The following is a 26,590-nucleotide window of genomic DNA, read 5'->3' as shown; positions in this document are numbered from 1 at the left end:
CATGGTGGCGGCAGCCATGTGTCCTGCTGGTCTTCCGGCTGGAAGCAGGAACCTACCCACTGTATCTACTACAAACACAAGCCTATTTCTTGAGGTGGACAAAGAAAAGAGCCTGAGGAATGTCACTCCATACCCCTACTTACATAATGGGATATAGGGTTTCTAGACAGGATGAGAGACGACATCCAAAAAGAAAGGTTCAGGAGAAAAAAACATTCTAAGGTGATCATAATCAGATTGCAGAGGGAAAGAAAGTGACACGGGAGAAAGAGGAAAAAGTTCTGAGCCACTGAAGCGATTTCACAAAGCTGAAATTCTTGCAGCAAAGGGGGATTCAAGATTCTCAGAATATGAAACAAGATCACTGCTCCATGGAACAATAAAGGGAATTCATAGTTACTAAACATTTTCAGGAAATTAGCTGCTCCCCCAGGAAGAAGAGGCCAGCAGGGATGTTTGGTGGTTCCCTTAGGGCCTATGGAAGGAGCCTCCTGCAGACCTACCAGAGCCGGTCCAATGAGCTGTCCTTCCGGGTCATCATGTCAAACCACACATTTGTGTATCACTCATTGGGACTCTGCCACAACTTTCCTCTTCCACTGAGTCACAAAAAAAAACAGAGAATCTGGAATATGTCTCCACAGGACTGGGTGTTGACCGCTGTTTGGTGAGGCTTACCTGAGAGTTTGATGATGGCGATGTACCCTCTCCCCAGATTCACATTTTACATAGGGCTTCTCTGCCTGTCACACTTAACAGACAAGGTTCCTTTCAGAAGAACCATTCTCTAGAAGCTTTGACTTTCTGGGAAGGAGACTTGAGAACGTGAGGGTGGGTTTTAGAAATGTCAATGACATGGTGTATTTTAACCTCGCTGGTATAGTCGAAGGGTGCAACTTGCAAGGGAATGGAGGCTATGGGGACAACTGGCCAGCTATATAGATGGTGTCTAAGGAGAGAACTGGGTTTTCTGCAACATGATACAAGGTACTAGAAAACTGGGTAGACTCTGGGAAAGGACAGTCTGTTCCATGGAGGCTGGAAATAATGTGATTATCAGGGGACTAATACCTCATCAAGAAGATTTTAAACTGTAAAACTGAATATAAAAGAGCACATGTTAGTCATTGCAAGAAAACTGCCTGGAAGAGAGGCCAAGTAACTCCTAGAAAAGAACAAGAAAAGGGGTCAAGAAGAAGACATGGCATTAGAGTGTAACAAATGGAACTTGGATTTTGGGCAAAGAGATTGCTCTGTGGTAATGAGCACTCGTAGGTATTATGAAGGCCCAATGACATGGGACTCCCTGCTAGACTACTGCAGTGGGAGGTGGCTAATGGGGTAGGGCTGTCCTACCAAGACACCACATGTGGGGGAGGGGGCTTAAACAACGGAAATTCATTTCTCACAGTTCTGGGAAGAGGCTGGAAAGTTTAAGATCAAGGTGTCAGCCAATTTGGTTCCTGGTGAGAGCTCCCTTCCTGGTTTAGATACACCATCTATGAGCACACAGAAATTATGCTTATGGCTTTTCCTCAGTGTGTGTGTGCATGGAGAGAGAGAGAGATTGAGCTCTGTGGTGTCTCTTCTTACAAGAATATTAATCATATTGGATCAGAACCCCAGCCTTATGCCCACATTTAACCTTACTTAGTTCTGCAAATGCCCTCTCTATACACAGTCACACTGGATGGTAGGGCTTCAACATATGAATTTTGGTGGGGAAGCAAACATTCAGCTTGGAGAACTTTGTCCAACAGGCTAAGAGCACTGGAGGAGTAAGACTATAGAGCTAGAAAAATTCACCAGCTTGGGTCCCCATATTTAGGGGTGAAAGTGTACTAGAAAAATCAGATTAAGATAAAGAAGAGGAAGAGAAGTGACACTATGAAAGTAGTTTACATTGACCAGGGGTTTTTAAATGCTTTTAAATTATGAAACTGTTTCTTTAATCAGATCTTACACAGTAGAACTCAGGAATAAAAAGATAAACAATCCAACTTAAAATAGTGGATAGAAGATTTGTACAAACACTTCACAAATGGTCAATAAGGAAACAAGTAAGTGCTTAGCATTATTAGTCATCAGGGAAACATAAATTACAAACACAATGAGATCACATTATCTGCTCCCAGGACAGCTAAATTTTACAAGTCAGACAACATTGAATGTTGGCAACTGGACTCTCTTAACTTCTCTGTGAGAATGTAAAATGATACAGCCACCTTGGAAAAAGGTCTGGCAGTTTCTTAAAAAGTTAAACATGCACTTCCCCCTATGACCCAGAAATTTCACTCCTATGTATTTACATAAGAGGGAGAAAACGTGTCCACAAAGATTCGTCCAAAATATGTTGCTCGCAGCTTTATACAACCAAACACTGGAAAAGCATGTGCCCCTTGATAGCCATGTTGATAAACAAACTCTGTTCTATCCACACAATGGAATTCCACTCAGCTATAAAAAGGAACAGATTATTATTACACAGAATACCAAGGAGGACTCTCAGAAACATTATCTGAGTGAAGGAAGCCAGACATAAAACATCACCTACTTGATCATTCCATTTATACAAAGTTCTGGGACAGGTAAAACTTATCTATGGTGAAAAACAATGGAATAGTCTCTTCATGTGAGAATAGAAGTGGGGGGAGGGAACTGACCCAGAAGTTAGCATGAGGAAATTTCCTGGGGTAATGATTGTGATCTGTATCTTGATAGGTGTTTGGATTGTGTAGGTGTATATATTGGTCAATGGTCACCCAAAAGGAACCTTAAGTAGCACCTGGGTGGCTCAGTCAGTTAAGTGTCTGCCTTGGGCTCAGGTCATGATCCCAGGAGAGCCCCATATCAGGGCTGAGCAGGAGGCTGCTTCTCCCTCTCCCTCTGTCATATCCCTCCCTCCCACCACTTGTGCTCTTTCTCTCTTTCAAATAAATACATAAAATCTTTAAAACAAAACAAAAAAGGAACCTTAAAAAAATTTGTGTATTTCAACAATATAAGTATTTTACTTAAAAAACACCATAAGCAAATACTGAACAATAGGTAATGATAGGCATGTTGAAACATTCAGGGCTAAGTATCCTGATATCGACAACTTACTTTGAATTACATATGGAATCTAGGTGGTGGGGTTCCAGGGGTTCGCTCTATCATTCTTTTGCCTTATCTCTATGCCTGAACATTTTCTTCACAAAATATTGGAAGAAATCTTACACAGAAACTCAATGTGTAAAATACAAAACACACACAGTGACTCTGATGAAAGCAGGGATGGGGCCCCAGGGCCCCTTCACTTGGCCCCTACCCTGTTGCTTGGGGTTGTCCTTGAGGAGCCTCCTTGGAATTCTGGGAGTTGGAGGAACACAGCCCATGGCCGGCAGGCTGCGGATGTGGATGATGAATTCCCAGGACCAACAACGAACCTAGCTCAGGAGGAAGATGTGGTGGTACTGTGGGGATTTCAGCTATCTAAAGATCTGCCCCAACCTGTCTACTAAAACCAGTATAGCTAACTTTTTGACTTGTTCTGCAGGCAAACTCATTTCAAAAAATGTAGCTGTAGGAAAGACAAGTGCTACAGAGAACTTAACTCTGATCAGATAGGAAGGGGGGGCTGGTAAGTGGTAATGAAGTCATGAATCATTGAGGGAAGGCTACTAGGTGGCTTTGGAATTTGGGACTGGACGTATACAGGAGAAGTGTATCTTAGAAAAAACTACAAAAATAGCAATCTGACAGTATGTTAACAAATGAAGGATCAAAGAGGAAGGCATCTAAAGAAACCCAAGTTGCTGCCAAGGAAACTCTTGTGGTCGGGTCTTAAGTGTACACGTTGTAGAGGAGCAGATAACCGAGGATGAATACAAAAGTCTTGCCCAGATAACTTTAATACAGTTTCAGGAATGCTGAAGTCAAAACCTAAGACACTGAAAAGGAATTAAAAATATATTTAGGGGTAGAAAAAAAAAACAGAAGTTAGGAACACTATTTAGATCAGATTATTTAATAGTAACAAAAAACAGATCTACTCATCTCCTCTATAGAGAGAATGCTCTTCAAACCAAAAAGGGCAAAACAGAGCTGTATGCACGAGTCTAGGTCCATCCAATGTGACCACAGAAGTCAGGTCAGTAACAGCTGGGGAGTTTAGAAACCAGGAGAGGTGGCACCAAACATAAAAAGTTCCTGTATTCAAAAGGGAAAACATGTAGACTCTGGCAAATATTGATTCATGAGTTGATGCAATCCCTGGAAAATTCTAAGGTGAATTATTACACAAAAGGTCAATAAGCACTTGGAAAAGGAAGTAATGATCACTAGGCAGCGACAGGGGTTCACTGTGAACTGCGTATCTTTTACTGATTGGTTTATTAGAAGGAGAGATTAAGGATACCAGAGACACAGTCCATGTGGCTTTTAGCAAGATATTTTCCAAGTTACTAATGATGTGTCCTTGGACTAGAGATAGAAATGTGAGCTCGGTGATAGCACAGTCAGGTCAATGTACAGGTCTGTTACTGACTGAGGAACTCTAACCCAATGGGTGTACTAATAAATAGAATATTGAGATGAATGGGGCTCCTGGTACTGCCACTGGGTTTTTCTAGTCTTTTTTTTTCCTTTTCCCCATGATTTAAAACTTCCACTTGTGAAATGAGAAGATAACGTGATGCTGGAAAGGAAAGTAAGAATTTTGAAAAAATATTTAAAAGATGTTGACAGTTAAAACAACGAGGTATAGTAACATAAATCTTATTGGGTACAGATATAAAGCTCTGTACTCAAATTTTAGAAAATCAATTGGGTGCATACAAGATAAGGGATAACCTAAACATTTTTTCTGGAGTGAAATCTAAGATTCAGCTGCACAGGGTAGCAGCCCATAGAGCTGGTGCCACTTGAGTGTGATCTAATCCAAATACAGAATCAAAAGAAGAAGATAAGAGTCCCACTGAGCCTGAGCTGGTCAACATCTGAAGTGGTGAATTCCATTTCAGATGAGATAGTCTGGAATGGAACTGATAACACGGAGTGTGATCAGAGGCAGGGGCAGCTGGAAATGATGTGCTGTGGGAAATGCCTGAAGAACCGGACACATTTCAGCGGGAGAAAATGAGATTTCAGGGAGTCAAATACTATCTTCCTCCACATGAAGGATCAGTGAGAGGACTGCAGTTACTTGGTGATGGTTCAGAAGGCAGAACTTTGGCTAAAGAGAAGAAACTTCAGCTCTGTATAGAGCAGAACATTTTGACAATTGAACTAAGTGTTGGCAAAGATGCAGAGAAGTTGGAAACCTCAGTATTAAAAAAAAAAAAGAACTATTTATTAATGAATTGGTTTTCTTTGTGAGGTAGTAAGTCCCTCCTCTCTGGAAGTATGCTAGTACAGGTTAGAAAGGCACTGGTCCAAGACATTGCAAAGAAATTCCTCCCTTACAGTTGGTGAGATGTTGGATTTAATGGCCACTGAAGGCCTTTCAAGGAGGAATTGGATACCATGAGGATCCGACTTCTATACTAAACAAGTCAGGAGGTGTTTCGACAGCACACATAGCAAGAGGGCTGCTGATGACATCGCTGACTGCTTATGCCTTCAATATTTAAAAATCCACTTAGATACAATATATAGATTTTAGGTTATTGACGAGACTGAGCATGCAGTATTACCTTGACGGGATAGGAGAAAAGCTTAACAAAGCCAAAATCATCTCCGGTGGCTAGGAGGGAACAGTCTTTGGTAAGACTGGCCGCATTGACATCAGTCACGTCGCTATGCGCAGGCCAGATGCCCTCACAGGTGGGCCCCAGGACGCATGTCCACGTGTCCCATTCTATCTTCTCAATCTTAAAAAGAAGGAAGGAAAATGAATATATTTTCGCACAACCAAGAGATCTTTTTCACTGGAAGCACAGTTGGTGTGCAACGTTACAGTAGTTCCCGGTGTACAGCACGGTGATTGCCCAAGTCTATGCGTCCATTAAGCTCTGCTCAGCACGAGTGTGGCTCCCATCTGTCACCATCCAAGTTATTACAATACCACTGACTGCATTCCTTATGCTGTATGATCTGTTTTTCTTTTTAAAAAGAAACGATATGAAGCGGAGTTGCTCTAACTGAAGACTTGACTAACATCAGGCATTTGTGTTGTGATCTGAGGTGCAAAAGTTCTCAGCTGCATTTGTGAGTGGCCTCTGCATTATCTTAATAAACACTACAGTCAGGTAGCCATATATTTTTTTACAGATAAAATCAACATTTTGGAATTGTGGAAACCAGACAGCAAGAAAATCTCTTAGTTCTTCCCCAGATATGTACCATCATTGAAGCCATAAACTGGATCAGGGTTTCTCAGTGACAGCGTTACTAAGATTCTAGGCCAGATGATTCTCTGTGGTCAGGGACTGTCCTGTGCACAGTAGTATTTTACCGGCATCCCTCTCTTCTACCTGCCAGTATTCTCCCTCCCCAAGTGGTCCCCAGACATTGGCAAATGCCCTGGGGGAGGGGCAAAATTGCTCCCAAGTGAGAACCACTCTGCTTCATTGATCCCTTGGGCTGATCAGTTAGCACACTATTTTTAAAAGTCACAGACATAACTTTTGTTTTAAAGGATTACTTCCTAGAAGGAATGAGTAACAAGATTCTGCAGCTAGCTTAGAATCCTGTATGCTACAGAGAGACGATCTTAAAAAATTCAAGAACTGTTCATACTGCATTGCCCTAAAATATATATTTTATCCTTTAAAACTGTTTTGTCTGAAATTCATGGACAGAAGAGTTAAAATTCATATAGGTCAAATCGTGATATAATCTAGGCTTTCCTTTTTAAAATAAACAACAGTAACTACACTGTGTGTTAGACTCCCCTGGGAAGTCCGATCAGCTAGTATCTCCTAGTATTACAGAGGAACGGCAAGATAAGACGCAGCTAGGTTTTAGTCACAACACGGGGAGGTGTTAAACGTATTTTAGTTACTGAAATTTCTCATTTCACATTCTGTCCTTTCTGGACCCACGCAGAACTGGAACCAAAAAGCTGCACTAGCCCCAGTGATTTGGGGGACCTCGGGCAGGACCACAGACAGGGGTGACTTGAGGTGGCTTAAAGTGGCCTTTGCAGGAAGAGAAGGGAACATTCCTGCTGGTTCTACAAGCAGTCTTTCTGGCCACTGACTCCCTTCCAGGTTCCAGATTGCATTTCCGAGACCCCCCATCCATCCCCACTGCCAGCGTGCCCTTTGTGGCACCTTCCTTGACCTTGTTATCTGGGGGTCACCCTGCGGTCACCCCAGCAGATCCCCCTTGGCCAGATCTGGGCCCTGTGGTCCCCAAGCAAATATCTCATTTGCTGGAAGCTCTGGAAATTGCATTTAAAATGGAACATTAAGTATGACCTCTGCAACCCACAAAACCCCAAAGTGGTAAACTTGTTAAAAATCCTGGAACTTAGATGGAAGAAGGGTCCTCAAAGGGTCTTTTCCACAGCACCTCGCCTCACAGCTGCATCATTACCATGGTGATTTCCAGGGGAAGGAACTGAAACCCAGAAAGGTGAGCCCCGTAAATTGTAAATCACAGCTGGCTTAGGAGGAAGAGGGGAAGCAACCTCCAGAGAGCTGGCCTCCTAGTTTGGTGTGGCTTTAACTGCACCGTGCTGCACTGTACCGATTTAAACAGACATTTTAATATTTGTCATACTTAACAGTTTGCTGAGTAAGCTTTGCATTAATTTCACCATGGCTGTTTAAAGAAAAAAAGTCTTTTTTGTAAAGAGGATTTCCCAAATCCTTCCTATGCAGCTGAAGGGCCTGACAATACCAGTAAAGGAAATGCTGAGCTGCCTCTCCAGGGCCCTGAGGAGGAAAAGACTGGGGAGGCTAGGCGTGGAAACATCAGCAGCATGGCCTTCCCAAACAGCAGCACCAGGGACCAGCCTCTGGGATATCAACTGTGTACCACAGAGTGACAAATGAAATCTTCAGAGCCCAAGCCTGGCATTGCAAGGAGCCTTGTAACATGAACTTCCCTTGTGTGCATCCTCTTCTTATACATAGTAAGTGCCCAGTGGTCCCAAGCTGGAGTCATTCCCCTCTCCACCACTGGATTAGACTGAATTTTACTTTAGTATACTTATTTTGGGGCACCAGAACATGAAGGAAAAAGACAGATGAAGTGATATAAAATGATGTTAAAATACACAGGAGAAATCCAAGAGGCCCCGTGGTCAAGGCTGCCGAGTCACACACAGTCCCCTCAAGACTGGGACCGCAGCTCCACGGCTCCTGCTGTCCTGGAGCCTTCCTCTCCCTCTCTGTAAAAGGAGACTGACAACCATCACACTAGTCTGTTCTGGAGACAAACACATAGGCTTATGAAGCGCCACAACATTCACCAAGTATCTAGTGAACAAGTGACATAATTTAAAACATCTCTTACTCAAGGCTATGGAGGTTTCTTTAAACAAGTTAAAATAGCAACTGATCAGAGATAAATAAATTGGGATCTGGGAGTGAGAGCAATTGACCAGTCAACAATCTCCATGAACATAACGCCATCATCTATGACAACTGCTGTTTCTTACGTAGTGCATAAGTACTTTAGAAACCATGAAAACATTATGAATGGGCGCAAGTCCCAGTGTCCCTGTCCCACTTTGCAACGATGGGGTAGTTTCTATTACTAGCAAACTAAGGTCACAGAGAGGCGGATGCCTGTCTCTCAGCTGTGTACCCTGACCCCTTTCCTTCTACAGAAGCAAGACTTCCTTTTCTTTCATCAAAGGTTACACAGCAAATAAATGAGTCGGATTATCTAGTGGGGCTAAGACAAGGTCCTTAGGGCTCAATCAGGCAATTACCTTTTGGCCATCCGCGTTCACATGGACCCTGAGAGATCCACCTGCCCACAAGAGCAGCAGAGCCTTTAGGAAGGCATTAGTTCATGGATTCAGATTTTGTATATAGGCTTGGATTTCAATAATTAAAAAATGACCTCAGTGGCCAAGGACATGAGGAAAATAGGGAGAGGGGATACAATTTGATACAAATGGATGGTCAGGTTGTACTTTTGTCTTGAAAAGTAATTTCTCCCACTGTTGTTGCAGAAGATAATGCTGTAATAAATAGTAAAGAGTGAGAAAGCATGTTTGAAGCATTTATGTTCACAGAAAGCTGTGCACGAAAGGACAGGGATGTCCAGTGGAAGAAGGACTATGTGGTACCCAAGCTGCTAGCTTAGTCGGTGTCTCCCAGTAGAGGGAAATGGAGCAGAAGGCAGACTGCAGGAATGCGCCATGCTACATCAGCAGCCCCGGGGATCCATAGATCCTCAGAATGGAGGGAGCTGGATTAAGCAGTCACATTTAAGACATAAACAAGCTTAAAGGTACACTGAATATAACCCCTACCGATGGATAATAAGTGACAGGTTTTTATTTAAAATGGACATATTACATCTTCACAAAACACTTTTTAATAAGCTCTGTATAGGACTGTTACCTCTGAAGGTCTTATTATATGCCGTTTGCCTCTTGGAGCTTCAAAAAAGAGTTGTTCTTTGGCACCCGAATTAACTTGCAACAATTTTCCTGGTATGAGAGAATGAAGCAGAAAGACAATTCACATCTGCATTTATCTTTATATTGTAAAGAGCTAAGCATGGTTGCAACTATTCGGATTCATTTTAATCAGTCTTGTAAATTAAGAGAATAAATGGTGAATTCTCCAGAAGTGCATGTACAGGCAATTACGTGGCATGGCTCAGACCCTGGAGCCAGGAATTTGTCAATGGGGACCTCATTCCTTTTTTTTTTTTTTTTTAAGATTTTATTTATTTATTTGACAGAGAGAGATCACAAGTAGGTAGAGAGGCAGGCAGAGAGAGAGAGGGGGAAGCAGGCTCCCTGCAGAGCAGAGAGCCCAATGCGGGACCCGATCCCATGACCCTGAGATCATGACCTGAGCCGAAGGCAGAGGCTTAACCCACTGAGCCATCCAGGCGCCCAAGGGACTCATTCCTTTTAATGTGATCTTGCACATCCCTCCTAGAATCAAGCCTGCTGTGTTTTGCTCTGTTGCAATGGAAGTACATATTTATCGAAAGCTTGACAAAATCTGGGTTTGGGTTTTTGTTTTTGTTTTTGCCCATTTTCCTAGTTGCACAAGCAAGCAGTAAAAGGAAACTGCTTTGGCAAGAACTATGGCATCAGACATGAGAACCTTGTGGCAAGCATCCACATTTACCCAGACCTAAATTCTAAATTTTTCCTTTGAAGTTTAGAAACTGGAAGATAATGACACACAAAACAACCTATAAATGCTCCCCCCCACCCCCATCTTACTTGAAAATTTGTACAGAAATCCAAGATTTTCTCCAAACAAAGTGTTGAGCAAAAATGCTCTTTTGGTCTGATGTAAAATTAAAATCTTGAATTTGTTTTGATCAATGTTGAAGATGAGATATTCCGAATCTCCTCTTAGCACCTCACTAATCATTTACGGCTTGAAATTCAAATGATGCAAAAGATACAGACCGGTATTTTTTCAGCATTTTAAAATCACAGGACATTTCAAACACACATAGAAGTAAGAAGAGTATGAAGAACCCCTACGCGCCCAGTCAGTGTTCAACTTCAACGGTTACAAACTCATGGCCCAGCCCCGTTCCATGAGCCTCCACTCAGGCCCTCACCAGATTCATCAGATGGCCTAATATTTCATCTTAAAGAATTCCGTGTACATTTACATCATACCATTTCTTCCCCTGCTTGTCCCCCACAATCTGTACATCTAGTAGTCTTGAAATGTCCTTTCTGCAAAAGTATTATCAAAATAAGAACTCTGTGTCTTCTACATGCTCTTTAATGCGCAGGTGGGTGCCGCCTGGGTCTGCAAGCTGGTTTGGTGAACCTTCTGAAGCTGCAGGTCTATTGCTCAGTGATTAATTAAAAATAAGGCTATTTTTGTAACTGAAAACCTTACTTGTTACTAATTTGCTGGGTTATAATATGGTGATGAGGGGCCTTGGCTGTGAGGAGCGAGTGAATTTAAAAATGCTTCCTTTGAAAGGGGCACATTTCCCTGAATTTATGGCTGAACATACACAAACAAGAAAAAAAAGGTAGTTAAATGAGCTTTGGCTATTTAATATTATAAGAAAATGAATAATATTTTTCCAATGAACTAAATAGACCTACGAAGTATTTTTCAGGATTCTCAAGAGGAAGTGCAAATAACAAATGATCTAGAAAAGGGATCAAAGAATTCAATGACAACATTCTTTGATTCAGTGGCTAACTTTAGATAGCTTCTGGCCATGAGATACTAAGAATCAAAGAACTCAATGAATCATAATCTCAAAGAATCATAATTCCCAGATAATCCCAACAATTCACTTTACATTGTAGTTTCAAAGGTGATATTTTAAAGAATACCCCAAAATTTTTAGAATAGTTAAGTGAAGCACTTTATAATTGCAAGATTATGAGAACATCTAAGCACAAGAGACAAGCACGAGGAGTGCTGCCCAACACCATAATGTCCGTGGGGTACCAACCTAGCTCATGCCCTTTTCCTGAGAACTGCCCCCTGCCTTGGGCTGCATGGACCCCATGACCGTGTTTATTCTCTGGAAGACAATGACCCAGGATGGGCCAGGACAGAGATGGGAGTGGGCACTCGAATTCCCTTTCCTGGAAACTCAATCTGGGAGACCCAATCAGTGGATGCCTAACTGGGATAAGATGGGAACTTTGGAAGTGAGGGTGGCATTTTGGGGCGACTGAGTGGGCCACGTGCCAATGAATTAGGGAAAGCTGCCTGTGCAGAAAGAGGGGCCAAAAGCAGACACCAGACCGAGGACAGCAGTGGACACTGAACTGAGCTTCCTCGGAGCAGGAGAGGAGAGAAGAGGTTTGGTTTTCTGGTTCATTCCTAAAGCCAGTTCCTCAGGAGACATTGCTTCCAGCTATTGGATTTCATGAGTTATCCCTGAATCTTCCCAATAAGCTCATTGTTCATTATTATTTTAAAAATTTTAAGCTGAGTGGGTTTGAGTTCCTTGCAACCAAGGATATGAAGGCATTTTTTAAAAACGGCAATAATTCTTTGTTAGGAAAGTGGAATCATGGGTGTGATTCCTCCCCCTACCCCCACCATATTCCTTACTGTGGTTATTACTTTTTTTTAAGCATAGAAAAAATATTTAGTCACCACTGTTTTTCTCTGCTGCCTTCTGCTGTCATATAAGCACTGAAATATTCTGACAACAGAAGCAAAGAGCAAAAAATCTGTATAATCCACTTATAATTGCCCCTTAGTAAGAGTAACCCTATTCTTTCAGGATTCCCATTTTTATTCACTAGAAATGTCTACTCACAAGGAGGAAGAGAACTGGAAGGGCCAGATGGCCTTGTTACTAAGTGGGTATAGGAAACCACAATCCCCACAGGTATAGAGAACTAGATAATCCACAAAACTGATTCACACCCATCATCCCAGTTGCCATATAATTTACAAGTTAGAACAGTTCCGAAATTCAGACTAAATGTACCCAATATATCAGACCATTTGCAATGGAAATGGCAAAGAGCATTCTCTTACGGCCCAAACTGTTCACCAATAAACAATCTTACAGTCCCGGTATTTCTAGAAACAAACTACTGTCAGCTAGAAAATGTTCTTCCATATTTTCTCTCTCCCGACAGTCTTTTTTTCTTTCTCATGCATTTAGTGCAGGAGCTTTCACTCAGGGGGAGCTGGTATTCCTACAACAGCCTGATGTACTTTTCGATTTCTTAGGACCTGTGGTTGCCATGGACACGAAAGGCTGCAGCGGCTGGTGACTGCGCCATCCCCGCCCCTGACGAGCCAGCTGGCTCTGGCAAATGTGTTCGCTATTTTTGACAAGATCAAAGCAATAAAACAGAAGCCTGCTCCTGAATTCTGCTCTCTAGCCCCTCCAGACCCTCGAGGCCCCACCTCTGGAAGACAATGACCCAGACAATGAAAAGTGAGGCTGGTCTCAAGGCAGTATGGCACGCTCCTGAGGTCAAGCCCTTTGAGAACTGGGATATCAGGAGCACTAGCATACCGATTCGACACATGTCTCATGGCCGTCATGCTGGAGTTACACCAGGGAAGATCCACGGGCATAATTGCTCTTATTCTCCAGATAGAATAACCCCCCGAAAATCACAAGTATTCTATTCTCCTCCCCATCCATAGAAAACATTTAGTCTGATGTGCTCACCTGACCCAAGGGGCCACTTAGGACAGGAGGCGAGGAGGCTTTTCCAAGACCTCAGCCTCCTTACTCCCCGGGGACTTTTCCATCACCCTGAGCTCCAGCTGGACCACAGAGGCTGGCTTAGGGCAGAATTATGGAAATAGTGAGGTGTGTCTCTTTCCCTACAAAGTGATGGCTCCACATTGAAGGCCATCTATATAGACCATCACCAGGACACCTGCATGATTGCAACCTACTGATCCTGGCCAAGATCTTGCTCTTTCCATCTAGGACTTACTCCTCTTTATAGCCCTAGCATCCCACACAGGGCCTATACATTTGCAGAATTAATTTTTTAGAGATTTTATTTGTTTATTTGAGAGAGAAAGAGAGAGTAAAAACATGGGTAATGGCAGAGGGAGAGGGATAAGCAGGCTCCCTATTGAGCAGGGAGCCCAATGTGGGGCTCGATCCCAGAACTCGGGGATTAGGATCTGAGTCGAAGGTAGACTGACGGAGCCACCCAGGTGCCCCACATTTACAGAATTAAAAAAAAAACAAAACCCAAAACACAAGTAAAAAATGCAGTAAGATACCATTTCATACCTACAAGGACAGTGACTATAAAAATGATGCCCCAAACCAGAAAAAACAAGTATTGGTTACAGAACGCCGTACTCTGCTGGTAAGAATGTAAAGTGGTGCAGTTGCTATGGGAACCAGTACATTGGTGCCTCGACAAATTAAACACACAATCACCATCTGACTCAGCAATTCCCCTTCAGGGTCTATACCCCCCAAGAATTAAAAGCAGGATCTAGTATACCCATGTTCATAGCTGCCTTATTCACAATAACTAAAAGGTGGAAGCTACCCCGGTGTCCATCAATGCATGACAGGATAAACAAAATGTGATCTGTAAATACAGTGGAGTATTGTTCAGCTTTAAAAGGGAAGGAAATTCTGATCCAAGGTACCATATGGATTAATCTTAAGGACCTTATGTTAGGTGAGATAAATCAGTTATAAAAAAACAAATACTGGGGCTGCCTGGGTGGCCTGGTTGGTTAAGTTCAGCTCAGGTGGTGATCTCAGGGTCCTGAACTCAAGCCCCACCTCGACACTGTGTTCAACAGGGAGTCTGCAAGAGAGTCTCTCTCTCCTCCTCCTGCCCTCCCTGCGCTCGCACTCTCTTTCCCTCTCTAAAATGAATGAATAAATTTTTTTAAAGATTTTATTTATTTGACAGAGATCACAAGTAGGCAGAGAGGCAGGCAGAGAGAGAGAGGGGAAAGCAGGCTCCCTGCTGAGCAGAGAGCCCGATACGGGGCTCTATCCCAGGACCCTGAGATCATGACCTGAGCCGAAGGCAGAGGCTTAACCCACTGAGCCACCCAGGCACCCTTAAAATTAATGAATAAATCTTTAAAACACCCAAATACTGTCTGATTCTACTTATACGATATACCTAGAGTTGTCAGATTCAGAAGGACACAAGTAGAATTGTGGTTGGCAGGCGCTGGGGGGCGGGGAGAAGGGGAGTTACTGTTTGGTGGTTTACGAGATGATTGATTTCCGCACATGGACATCAAAGGGTGCACAACAGTGTGGATGCAGCTGATGTCCCTGAACCACACATTTAAAAATGGCTAAGATGCTAAATTTTATGTGTTTTTACCACAATTAAAACTAATGTAACAGAAATCTTCCCAACTGAAATTTATTCTTCCTATGTCCCATTTTCTTTTGTAAATAATAATTGAGCATAGACCTCCACCAACGGTCACTGAAATGGTGGGATTTCACACGTTGTGCCACATACTGTGTGAGTGTTAGATTCCCAACAAAATGCCCCGTACTCTACTCTGCGTGCACCAGGCCACCCCTGACTGTCCTAAATCCTGCTCCCAAGATGGCGTAAAGAGGGACGTTAGCTAGAGGACATCCAGGGGGAAAATCACTCTCTCTCTCTCTCTTTTTTTTTTTGCTTAAATAATAAAGCGGAGAACATCCATGTGCGGGGGGGGGGGGATTGCTGAGAAGCTATTGTCTCCTTCTATCCCCTGGGCCTCCCTGGTCCCTAGAGGACTCTCAGGACAGCAGTGTCCCACCTGGTCACCAAGCCCAGCCTAGGCCCTGCGTCTGGCCAGGCTTGGACATGAAAGTGAGAGGGACTTATCTGATCTCCCTCTGCCCTTGCTGGGACTTATACCTTACAATCCACAGCATGCTTCCATCCATCTAGTGCACTGTGTAAAATACCTACGGGTTGTGAGGCTCAAATAAAATCCAAATTCCAGGGGGGCAAGTATGGTTAAACATGAACACCTGCCTAGCAGAAGTATCTGTCCATCTATGGCCAGTACTTCCAACAGATACTTAAAATAGAATATTCTGGCAACTCTGAAATCATCTCGCTTGGATTGAGGCCCTCAGCCCCTCTCTCCTGGCTGATTTGAGCTGCTTTCCAACTCCAGGCTTCCTCGTCCTCCCAAGATGGCAGGGGTTGCCCCACCCTAAGTCCCTCAGAGTTACCTAATCCCTCCAGGGTAAAGGGCAGGGCTCAGCTCCTGGCATGGTGTAAAGGTTCCTTCACAGTCTGTCCTGGTCTGTCTCTCCACAGTCTTCTCCTTTCTTGCCCTCAGCTAGTCAACGTTAGTTTCTTTATCTCCCCCTGTTCTTCCCACCTCCTGTCTTGAAATGCCATATTCCTTCTGAGTCTGGAATGCTCACCCTAGACTTCATCACCTGGTGAACTTCTACTAGTCTTTCAAGATCCACCTCAAAGGATGCTGCTTCCATGAGGCTCCACAGGTTCCCCCGCGAGCTCTTTCCTCAGAGGCACCCCTGGTCTTGGTGCTTTTCTCTCACAGTCAACTAAAACTTCTTTGAAAGCTGGCACCCCGCCCATTCCTAGACGCCTACCCCAAACTCTTAACATCCGCCAAGTCCCTGGGATGAGACTTAAAAGCGACCCACCCTGTAACAGCGCAGCTCTGCCCCGCATGCCTAATGTTGACGCAACCTATTCCCAGGCCCTGCACGCCCCTGCCCTGTTGACTCCCCGCTCCTCATTCCCAAGCCTTACCGTCTGGGCACCTGCACTTCAAGTACAAGTCTGTCTCCCTCACTGACTTATAAAGTCTGGTGAGAACTATAGGAACTGTGTCTTACTTCTGAATCATCCACATTGTCTGGCTTAAAACTTCGCTGGTAGAAACTGGATTTGTCACGGGTGTGACTTGGAGGAGGAAGGGGATGGCTAGGAGTTTTGGAGAGCAGGGTGACATGAGGTGCGCTGAATGTAGCTCTCTACCTGTGCCGGAAGGTGAAAATTGCTGGAGACTTCCTGGGCCGTTCTTTGGGGGGTGGAACACTGATATGGAAAGGGGGAGACGCAGGGCCAGGACACAGCATGGCGAACCCAAAGGTGAGGGAGTGGATTACTACGGTAACAGAAGGCACCTCGTACCTTTAATGGTCTTAAAACTCAGTGGCTTGAATAATAATTGTAGTAGTAGTAATAAGACAGAAAAAATACTCAAAATGTTAACAACAGGTGTCCCTGGGGTGTAAAGTTACAGTCATTTATATTTATTGTGGGTTCTCCACTCAAGTTTTCTTCAAAACTCAACCGGCCTTCTCTCTGGAAATAACACGTGAATGGCTACTGACTTTTTTAAAACAAAGATTATATCTTAGAAGCCACAACATACTTTACCTCTTGAGTCCCAGTCAATGTGTGTAATATAACTAGAAGCACCTTTACAGATGCCAACCCGTTTGCTTGTAAGGACATTGTAAATATCCACAAAGTTATCATGGGATGCCACAGCAAGGTATTTTCCTGTATCTGTAAAGAAAATGTGCAGTTAAAACCAGTAAAACCCAAATGTTTTACACAGGAATTTACTTGCAGAAGCTTATTTCAAAATGGGAAAATGGTCAAGGAAGTATTTAAATAATCTGTTTTTGTAAATTTTTGTCCCAACATAGTCTAGAAAATCTCTGCTATAATCTTCACCTTTTGAAAATTTAATATCAGAGATCATTTCTTTTCTGTGATGGAAGGAGACCATGTCTTCAACAGTGTCAGCATTTACGACCAGGAAACTCCCATCATTCAAGCCAACTGCTAATGCTTTCCCGTCAGGGGAGAAGGCACAGCATCTTCCACCTGCAAAAGAATCCATGAGGAACAGTTCTCAGCATGATTCTATTATCAAGCAGTCTCAATGAAGAGAAGGAGACATTGGCCCATGTGCATTATGCATAGACATGTGATGGTGTCTTTAACATTACTTGTGAGAAGAACTACAGCTTCGTAATTTAGAACGTATCTTCCTTTCAAACCCAAGGACGATGATCAGAATGTTAAAATGACAACAAGAACAAGAACAAAACCCCACCAAACAAAATATTTTCTATTTCTTTAAGGTTTACCCATTCATTTCTTACTACTTGAATATCTGGAATTTTCAAAAGAAGTGAATGGGGGAAAGGAGTGAAGGGTTAATAAAACCAGTACTTTTGGTTCCAAGAAAAGAGAGGATATTTGAGAACAGGAATACTGGAATTCAGTTTCCAGAAACACTTTTTTGGATATCATGCCTTACACACAAAACTTGCTTTAGAGACCTTGCTGATCTTAGAGTCACTCCAAGTCTTTGATCCAAGAGTCCTAATGCAAAATTCTAGAGGTGAAAGATTTTATCCTGCTTCTTCTGTCATAAACAACACTCTTTCCGAAGGTATCAATAAAACTAAACAGTACGGGCTGCCAGTGCCATGTGAGCCATGTTTTCCACTGCTTTTCGGGGTCACAGGGAGACATTTCTGAATAAGTGTGGACTCTGTGTGGGGGGGCGTTTAAAAGGACCCCTGTTTAAGAATCTCCCCCCCATCTTTCTTATTGTCCAGACTTTGGTAAGCACCCCTCCCAGGGATGGGACAGACCCACAGCCTTGTGCTAAGGAACTCCAAACTCTGTTTCCACACGCTCCCCCCTGTCACGGTTCATATATGCTGAAAGCTATGTCATACCAGCAACTCCAAACTGCCTTATCTAAATTCCATATTCCTTCATGCACTCATGTTAACCATACGCTGCAAAGTATAAACCAGGACACTTCTCAGAGTAAAAGGGAGAGCTATTAATAATTACTCCAGGAAAACCGCTATGAACTGGATTGAATGGTCATCCATCTAAGATATGTCGGTAGTTGTTCCACTGAACTTATTTTTAACCTAGTGAGTAAAGTCCATTGTCTGACACTGAAGTCACTCACAAGGAGCTCTTAGTATATCAACTTCCCCATATAAATTAGTGATCAAAGGATTCAGTCTTGCAGTGGTTAGGGGCATGGGCTTCGGAGTCAGACCTGGGTTTGAATCCTGACTCCCCCACTGACTAAGCCCCCAAGTCCACTATAAGGAAAGGCAAGATGGCAGGGAAAAACAGCCTCAGGCAGCAGCCAGAGGCTTGCTCTCTGAAGCCCACTCTGTCTGGGTCTGAGTTCAGTTCTGTCACCCATCAGCTATGCAATTTCAGGCAAACAACCTAAATTCTCTGTGCCACAGTCTCTCAGTCTGTACATGGTGATAGTAATGGCCTCACTCCTTACGTTCCTGTGAAGACCAGATGCAAACTGCCAGGAATCCATAGCTCAACAGGATCAGCCACCATCATTTTACTATTGTCTCGACATCTTTTTTCATTTTATCCCTTGGCAATACACTCTCCACATCTCTCTACTTGTAAAACTACCCAGTACAAATATTTTAGGGCCAGACCCCAATCTCAGCCTTCCCTAAGAACTTCCACAAATGCTTTGAGCCTCAGATGAAGTTGTCCTTGGCAGCAGACCTTCTCCTAAGCCTCCACACAACCTGCCTTGTACCAGACATCTTTCATTTGTCGCTCCGCATCCTCTCCCCTCCCCTCCCTGTGCCTGTGCGGGCCTGCGCAGATCACGTCAGTGGCCTCCCTGGCCCTCTGGCCTGGGGGAGCATGAACAGGAGACTGGAGGGAGGGAGCAAGGAAGGAAAGGGAACAGGGAGTTTGGGGTCCAGAACCCCCAGGCTGCCTCCCCTGCAGGGTCCCTGCGCACTGGCTGCGGCCCTGGGCCGAGGGTCCCAGCTCCTGTCTTGCCTGTCCTCTCACACAGCTCTCACTTCTGGGTTCCAGCATTGCTCTCTCCTCTTGCCCCTTCAGGCCCAGGGCTGATGAATGTACCTGGCTGTCACTAGCCGCATGGCGCTGCGCTATTCCTGGTCATTCCTCAACATCCTACTCACCCCTTTAACAATTGGTCCCATTTTTAGACTCTCCTCAAAATCGCCTTATTTGAATGGACCATCTGTTGCTGGGACTCTGTTCAAACCCTGTCTGTCTCTGACACTGGAGATGGGACAGTTCATCTTGGGATGCCCCAGTAGCAGACACACAGAAGCTATTCAACAAACGTTTGCCAAATTCGCACTTCTTGGTACACACCTCTTCGTTCTAGTGGCTAAGGTGTTAAATATATATTTACAAAATTTCTTGATAGTAACTATTTTTTTTAAACTTTTGTTTTTATCTAATAAAATCAGTTGTACAGACAGTTGGACATAAAGATAAAACAGCATTCTTTACAAGCTGATGGGTTCCAACAGACTCTCACAGCTCTCCATGAGAAGAAGAAGGACATATTGCCCCCAGGTGGTAAATGTCTGTGCAGTGCAGGGAAAATGAAGGAAGTAATGGATCAGGCCAGCTTTCTGGAACATCTGTCTGTAGCAACCAACTCTGACTTCCCGCGAGCTGGCATACATGGGGGCACGTACCAGGTACTCTAAACAGCAGCTGAGTGCAGAACGAACACAATACACTCTGTTGTTGGCAAATACTTTGACAGATGTGTAAAGTGGCGTCTCATACCTTTTTTGAGCTTTCGTACTGCCAGCATACGGTGTTGGGAGGATAATTCCCAGATCCGAAGTGTTTTATCGTCGCTCACCGTTGCGCAGATGGGCAGGAGAGGGTGGGCTGCCAGCCCCCATACTTCTCCCTCCATGTGCCCCTGTGGGAGAGGAAACAAGGCCATGTAATCTCAGTTCAGGCTTCCCGGCTAGCCCTTCTGCGGCACTGTGTGGGGTCCCCACCCTGGGAGCACCTTCAACAGGTTCACGTGTGAAGAAGCACAGGTTGAGCTTCCTTGAACCAAAATGAAAGCACTGAATATTTTTTCATTTGAATCTAAAGCTGGGCCTACATGAAGCCGAAGTCGTCATTTGTAAAGAAAACATGGACTCGTTGCTCATAAGCTCTGTTTATATGATGCCAAACACCTTTCCTTTTTAGAAACATCTGGGTAAATAATAAAACACCCTCATTTGATCCTCTTGCTTGATATCAAGTTAAAACAGTATATATAGGTAGACATACACTGGTAAAACAACTTGATCCTGACATAAAACACCTTTATGAATAAACCCATGTTCTAAAAGATGTAGGTAACCACCTATCTCTGTCAGGGGGATTGGACAGCAATATTCTTTTTTTTTTCCAAAAAAAGAGTAATTTACTAAAAAAAAAAAAATCCAGGATCAAATTAAGGCATATGCATTGTATTTGATTGTTATATTTCTCTTTTTTTCTAGTCTTATTGAGATACAAGTGACACATAACAGTGTGTAAGTTTAAGACTGGACAGCGATATGCTTATTAATTTAATTCAGTTTTAGTCCTTTGAATGCATAGCATTTGGCAAAACAAAAGCTCAGTTTTCATATCAAGTGCCTTGGGAATAACTCAGGTTCAATGTTTGCTCACATGTTATTCTATAAAATGAATAACAGAAAACTGAAATGTGCTTAATAGATATTGGGCTAATTCCATATACCTCTATCTTATCACAAACACACCTAAATGGCTTAGAAATAATGACATATAAGTGTTTAAAAAATGAATAATTAGAGAGAAAATGACTCTGATGCCTATAACTGATCACTCAATAAAGGAGTGTAAAGAACAGATTAGTGCACAGAACAGTAAAGCAGACCAGACTGTTCACTGAATTTCTGCTTTTAGTGGCCACTTATAAAAAGGCTTTGCTTAGTAAAGCAAAAAAGAAAACCGTACACAGCATCTGAAAGGTGTTTGTACTTGGACAGCTTCAGGAAACAGGTGGCTTTCTGAAGAGAAACTGGATGATTCTGGTTTAACAGGGCAACTGTTTAAGCAAAACAATAATTTGGCAGAAGATACTAAGTTCCAAATATGACATTCAAATATCTGAGAAGGGCCAAAGGCTGTAGATACTCTTTGAGTTTATTGGATTTGGAGTACCCTACATCTCTAGTTTGCTAATTTTCTTCCCTCAGAAGCCTCTCACCCCAAAGGTCACAGTCAGAGGATGGGTTAGGTGTCAACCCTAATTTCCCCCCAGAATGGATGTGCTTGAAGTCCTTTCCCAGGCCAAGTCCCCTTTTCATTTTGCTTGAGAACGGGACTGCATGGCTCTGAGACCCTTTTAATCTACTGTCTCATATATTGACTTAAACATGGTATTTCCCTATATAATGGGATTACATTTCTATAATCCCAGTGAGTGGACAGTGAGCAAGGTAGGCCAGAAGTACCTCAAGTGGTATAGGAATGGGTTTGGAATCTTACCTTCCTTCTGATCACCGGTAAAGCTGGGTGTAAATAGCTGCATAACTGAGAGTTGATTATATTCGAAGAAAATACAATGGAAATTACAAACCTCATCTCCTGTCACTTTTCCCCTCCCCCAACCCAGCCTTCCTTCTCTTAAAAAATAAACAATCTATTCCAAGGGACATTGTGTTGCTATGCTACTGGCAAAGTGGTTCAAATACTTTCCCACAGCAGGATAGTGCATGATCTTAATCACACTGCTTGTTCCTTCACTTTCCCTCTGTGTCCATCCTCTCTTGGAGCAGGACCATGAGCCCCATGAGCCCCATGAGTCCTGAGAGGACAGGAAGCCCTATTCTACTGTGCACAGCGGGTAGCACAGGGTGGTTCTCAGCAGGAGCCCAACAAACACTGATTGAATTGAACTACTTGGTTCCGCTTAAGAGGAAATACAAATGAGTGATAGATAAGAAGAGGAAAGAGAGAATGGAAACAGACCAGACTGTTCCCTGATTTCTGAAAAGGACAAGAATGGTACAAGGGTAAGGAAATAAGATGGCAGTAATCAACATTTTTTCCTGAAGTTTCCACTGGCTCTACTGCCTGCCCATAACTCAGGGTGCTGTGCCTTCTGCATGGTTCTCTGGCAGTCTCTGTGCTAAGAGACATAGGGAGAACAGCCCAGTGTAGTGAAAGAGGCAAGGCTCTGGTATCTGACACACCTTGGTTTGAATCCCAGCTCTGCAGTTCTTAGCATACAGCTGTGGGCAATTTAATGGGCTTTGGGTTCCTCATCTATAATATTCAAATTCCTGTTGTGGAGAAATAAATGTTGTACAACGGTACTGCCTGACACAGAGTAGGCACTCAATAAACGGTACCTGTAGCTATTTTTATTATTAGAACAATAGAAACAAATATGGCGAAAAACCAGAATTATAGAGAACAAAAAGGCAAAAGGCCTTAATTTTCAAGTTTAAAACATATTTAAACAAAATAAGCTCAACTACAATGTTTTTTAAAATTATAAAATGTAGAGTTTAAATTTTACAGTATTGCTTAAATCAATGATGGTAGGGACCTAAAAAAATATTTAGCAATGTAGCATGTATGCAAATAAGTTAAAGTCTCAAACATTTGAGGATTAGGAAGAAATAATCACTTTTCAGTAAAATTAAATAAGCCATGGCCAGAGAGAAAAAGAAATTTGTTTGGAAGGAAACAACAAAATCAAGATCAGCTGGAGAACAAAGACATCATGCCTCACAGACACCTCCAGCGTATTCTCAGTCCTGGCTACCTGGCACCATTAGCTACAGAGCTTTTGAGGTTTTTAACGCAGAATTCTTTTTTTAAAAATAATGTTTAAAAATTTTTTAATAAACATATAATGTATTATTAGCCCCAGGGGTACAGGTCTGTGAATCGCCAGGCTTACACACTTCACAGCACTCACCATAACACATACCCTCCCCAATGTCCACAATGCCACCACCCTCTCCCTACCCCCCTCCCCCCGGCACCCCTCAGTTTGTTTTGTCAGATTTAGAGTCTCTTATGGTTTGTCTCCATCCCAATCCCATCTTGTTTCAGTTTGCAGAATTATTTTTTAAACACATTCTTATTCAGGATATCCTGAGTGGGGCTTGGGCACATGCCATTTTAAAACCTCACAGTGTTCTGAATCATCGTGTGTGTGCGGACCTGTTCCCAGGATGTAGCAAATCGAAGGGCCACTCTCAGTGGGATTTGGGGGTTCATCTCTAAGATAGAAAACTTAAAGGAGAAGGAGGTGAACCAGGGACCCAGAGAAGTCCTGAAGCTTATACAATAGGGCATATTTTTTTTACTCCTCCTTCTGAATATACACCCTCACCCCAACCTGAGCCCTTTCTGTCTATAAATAAGGTCTGTCCATCACCAAATTGGTCACAGTCTCACCCCCTCAAGTGAGATTTTATCACTTCACTGATCTTTGAGGATTCTGTTGATGTTTATTTTAATGTGATTTTACCTGAATATAATTATTGAGGGGAGATGGAGGGCAAGAAGTAGGCCATGTGTTTACATGCACCAAGACAGAGACTAGCATGAGGCAAAAAAAAAAAACAAAAACAAAAACAAAAAAAACCCAAAAAACCAAAAAACAAAGGAGACACTTATATACTTGGTTTGAGTAGAGAAAATAATTCGCCCTGACAGTTTTATAGATTTGTCAGATCGAGAAGAAAAATACCTAAAGAGCCTCCTCCATACCTGGACTTGATTTAGACAATGAGGTTATGGACTTTGAGCAGATACTGTAATGGGATAACACCCTTGGGGACCTTGGGGGTGGGGGCATATACTCTGCATATTGTAGGGACAGTAATATCTGTTGCCAGGCGGAAAACTGTGGTGGACACGTTCATGATCCCCCTGGCTTTCACTCCTATGTAGTCACCTCCTTTCCAGTGTAGCATGCCCTGTGACTATCTGCCAACTGATAAAATAGGGCCAAGGGGATGGATGTTCATGATTACGTGCCTTTGAGGATATGATTATGTCACATAAGACTGTCATGCCTGTTGTTTTTTTTTCTCTTTCCCTTGGTGGCTTCAAGGAAGCAAGCAGCCATGTTGGAGAACCCATGCTGGCAAAGAACTGTGTGCAGCCTCTAGCCAACAGCTGACCAGAAATGCAGCCATCAGTCCTACAACCACAAGGGTGTGATTTCTGCCAACAACCTGTGACGTCTTGGAGCAGATTCTTCCTCAGATTCACCTCATCTGAGGTAAGCCTCAGATGAGACTGTAGCCCCGGCCTTGACTGCAGCCTTGTGAAGCTTTAAGCAGAGGACCCAGTTAAGTCAGGCTCAGACATCTGTCCCAGAGAAAGCTTAAGATAATAAGTATGTATTGTTTTAAGCTGCTAAATTTGTGGCAGTTTCTTATACAGCAATAGGTAAGTAACCCAGCAGCTGTGCAACCCTGAGACCGAGTGCCTACTTCAATATGGCATCCTAAGTGCCCCTTCACTTCACCCGAGTCCCAGCTCTGACAGGAACTGCGCATTAGAAAATGTACACAGTACCTGAACAAGCAGTGTCATTGGGCCGCTTTTATCAATTTCCAGGATCTCCCCATTTTTTGTTCCCACCAGGATATGTCCATGTCCCAAAGTGATGGCACGAATTGAAGGGTTATCTTCCAAAAGCAAGCCTGAGGGGGGAAATGCTGTACTTAATATTGTAAACAGTGCATTGAGGAGAACAACAACAACAAGTAGTCTGATAATCATATACAGTCTGTCTTTGTAGTTCAAAAGTAATAGTAGCACCAGGCAATCAGCCTTGACATTTCTACCAGGGACCTAGAGGTCTAACTGCAGAAGAAGGAGAACTGTTTTAGTAATGGCTGTCCATGAACTTCAGTCCCATCTTTTCCATTCCTATGAAAAGAAAGATTCCAATGACATATTCAGGGGTGGCACCTTTTGAGCTGGTTGACAATGCTGCTCTTTTAATGGCGTAAGTCTTCAAGCATCTTTCAAACATGTCATCCCAGAGTTCTACAATTCCATCCTTTCCACCCGTTACAAAACCCTGTGAAGGCATACATGGGAAGAATGAAATATACATCAAAATGACAAGTTGCCCACTGGCCTCTAAAGGGCTCCCCCTTGGGAAAAACAGCTTTGGTCTGTGTTTCCTTCCTAAGTATAGGAGACTGAAAAACCTGATAACATGTAATATTAATAAAACATCTCCTGGAAGCATCTCTCCCCTACTTCTCTAGTGGATAAAGCAAAGCACATTCTCAATGTGTGTTCCTCACACTTTCCTCAGACCTTTGGTTGGTATTTGGCACCCCAGGTCCTGGATGGCCATTTCTGTGCCCCGTCCCCCACTTCAATGTGGGTGCCTAAGGAACAGGAAAGCCTGGCAGAGTTTCTGGTATCTCATCTCTTCCTACTGAATGAACTGGAATTAGCATAGCAATTAAAAATGATTTTTAAGTATGTTAAAATAGATATTTACTTCCAGGAGAAAACACCATTATCTTTTAAGAGGAACTTAGGCAGTTTGTGTAACATTGTTCAATGGACATCAATGTCCAAAATAATTAAAATCCAGATTAATTTTTATAAAACCTGGAAAGTAAAATGCTTAACATATTGGGTATTATTTTTTTTTTAATGAACAGTGATTTTTATTCTTGTTCTAAGCTTATGATTTCTTGGCTTTACTAGTTTTCCTTTCTGGCAAATTATATATACCAACTGCTCTTTGGAAAAATATTTTTTAAATGGAAAATACTAAGTAATTCATTGTTTTCTTGGAGAGTTTTAGTTTCCTTTATTCCTTCATTATTTATGAAGTTCACAAGGAAATAATATTTTGAAGGGTTTTTTTTTTACATTAAATACCCATATTCTCATTACAGATATGTAGGGGAGACTCAATCCCCAAATTAAATTCAAATTATACTGTGACATCCTTGTATTTTCCATGATGTTTCGGATTAACTTACCAAGCAATGAACGAGTTTAAATAAGTTATAGCACATCAACTTTGAGACCTACAGAGATTTTGCTTTCTACTTTAATCTCGTCTAATGTATGGTTTAAGCCAGAACAAATTTGCCAGTAAAAAACAGCTTAACCACTAAAACTACTGCTATAGTTGCACATCTAACAAAAACCTACTTTGGTACTGGGATCAGTATAATTACC

General features: G+C 42.8%; 1 protein-coding gene across 4 annotated transcripts in view; it reads right to left on the bottom strand.

The window, feature by feature from the left end:
- EML6 (EMAP like 6) overlaps positions 1-26,590 on the bottom strand; it is a gene marked incomplete at its 5' end in the record, with an annotated part of 278,105 nt that overhangs the window by 46,060 nt on the left and 205,455 nt on the right. For all 4 annotated transcript variants that reach the window (XM_080812628.1, XM_080812625.1, XM_080812626.1 and 1 more), the window contains 7 exons: positions 5,676-5,852; positions 9,507-9,595; positions 16,955-17,086; positions 17,258-17,410; positions 20,156-20,297; positions 24,950-25,077; positions 25,349-25,460. In XM_080812628.1, the coding sequence (XP_080668754.1) occupies positions 5,676-5,852; positions 9,507-9,595; positions 16,955-17,086; positions 17,258-17,410; positions 20,156-20,297; positions 24,950-25,077; positions 25,349-25,460 (933 nt within the window). The remainder of the gene's footprint in view (positions 1-5,675; positions 5,853-9,506; positions 9,596-16,954; positions 17,087-17,257; positions 17,411-20,155; positions 20,298-24,949; positions 25,078-25,348; positions 25,461-26,590) is intronic.

This window comes from Martes martes (assembly GCF_963455335.1).
Source record: "Martes martes genome assembly, chromosome: 9".
NCBI classification, from domain to species: domain Eukaryota; kingdom Metazoa; phylum Chordata; class Mammalia; order Carnivora; family Mustelidae; genus Martes; species Martes martes.
Note: the sequence above shows the minus strand (reverse complement) of the source record. Positions and strands in the feature narration are given on the sequence as shown.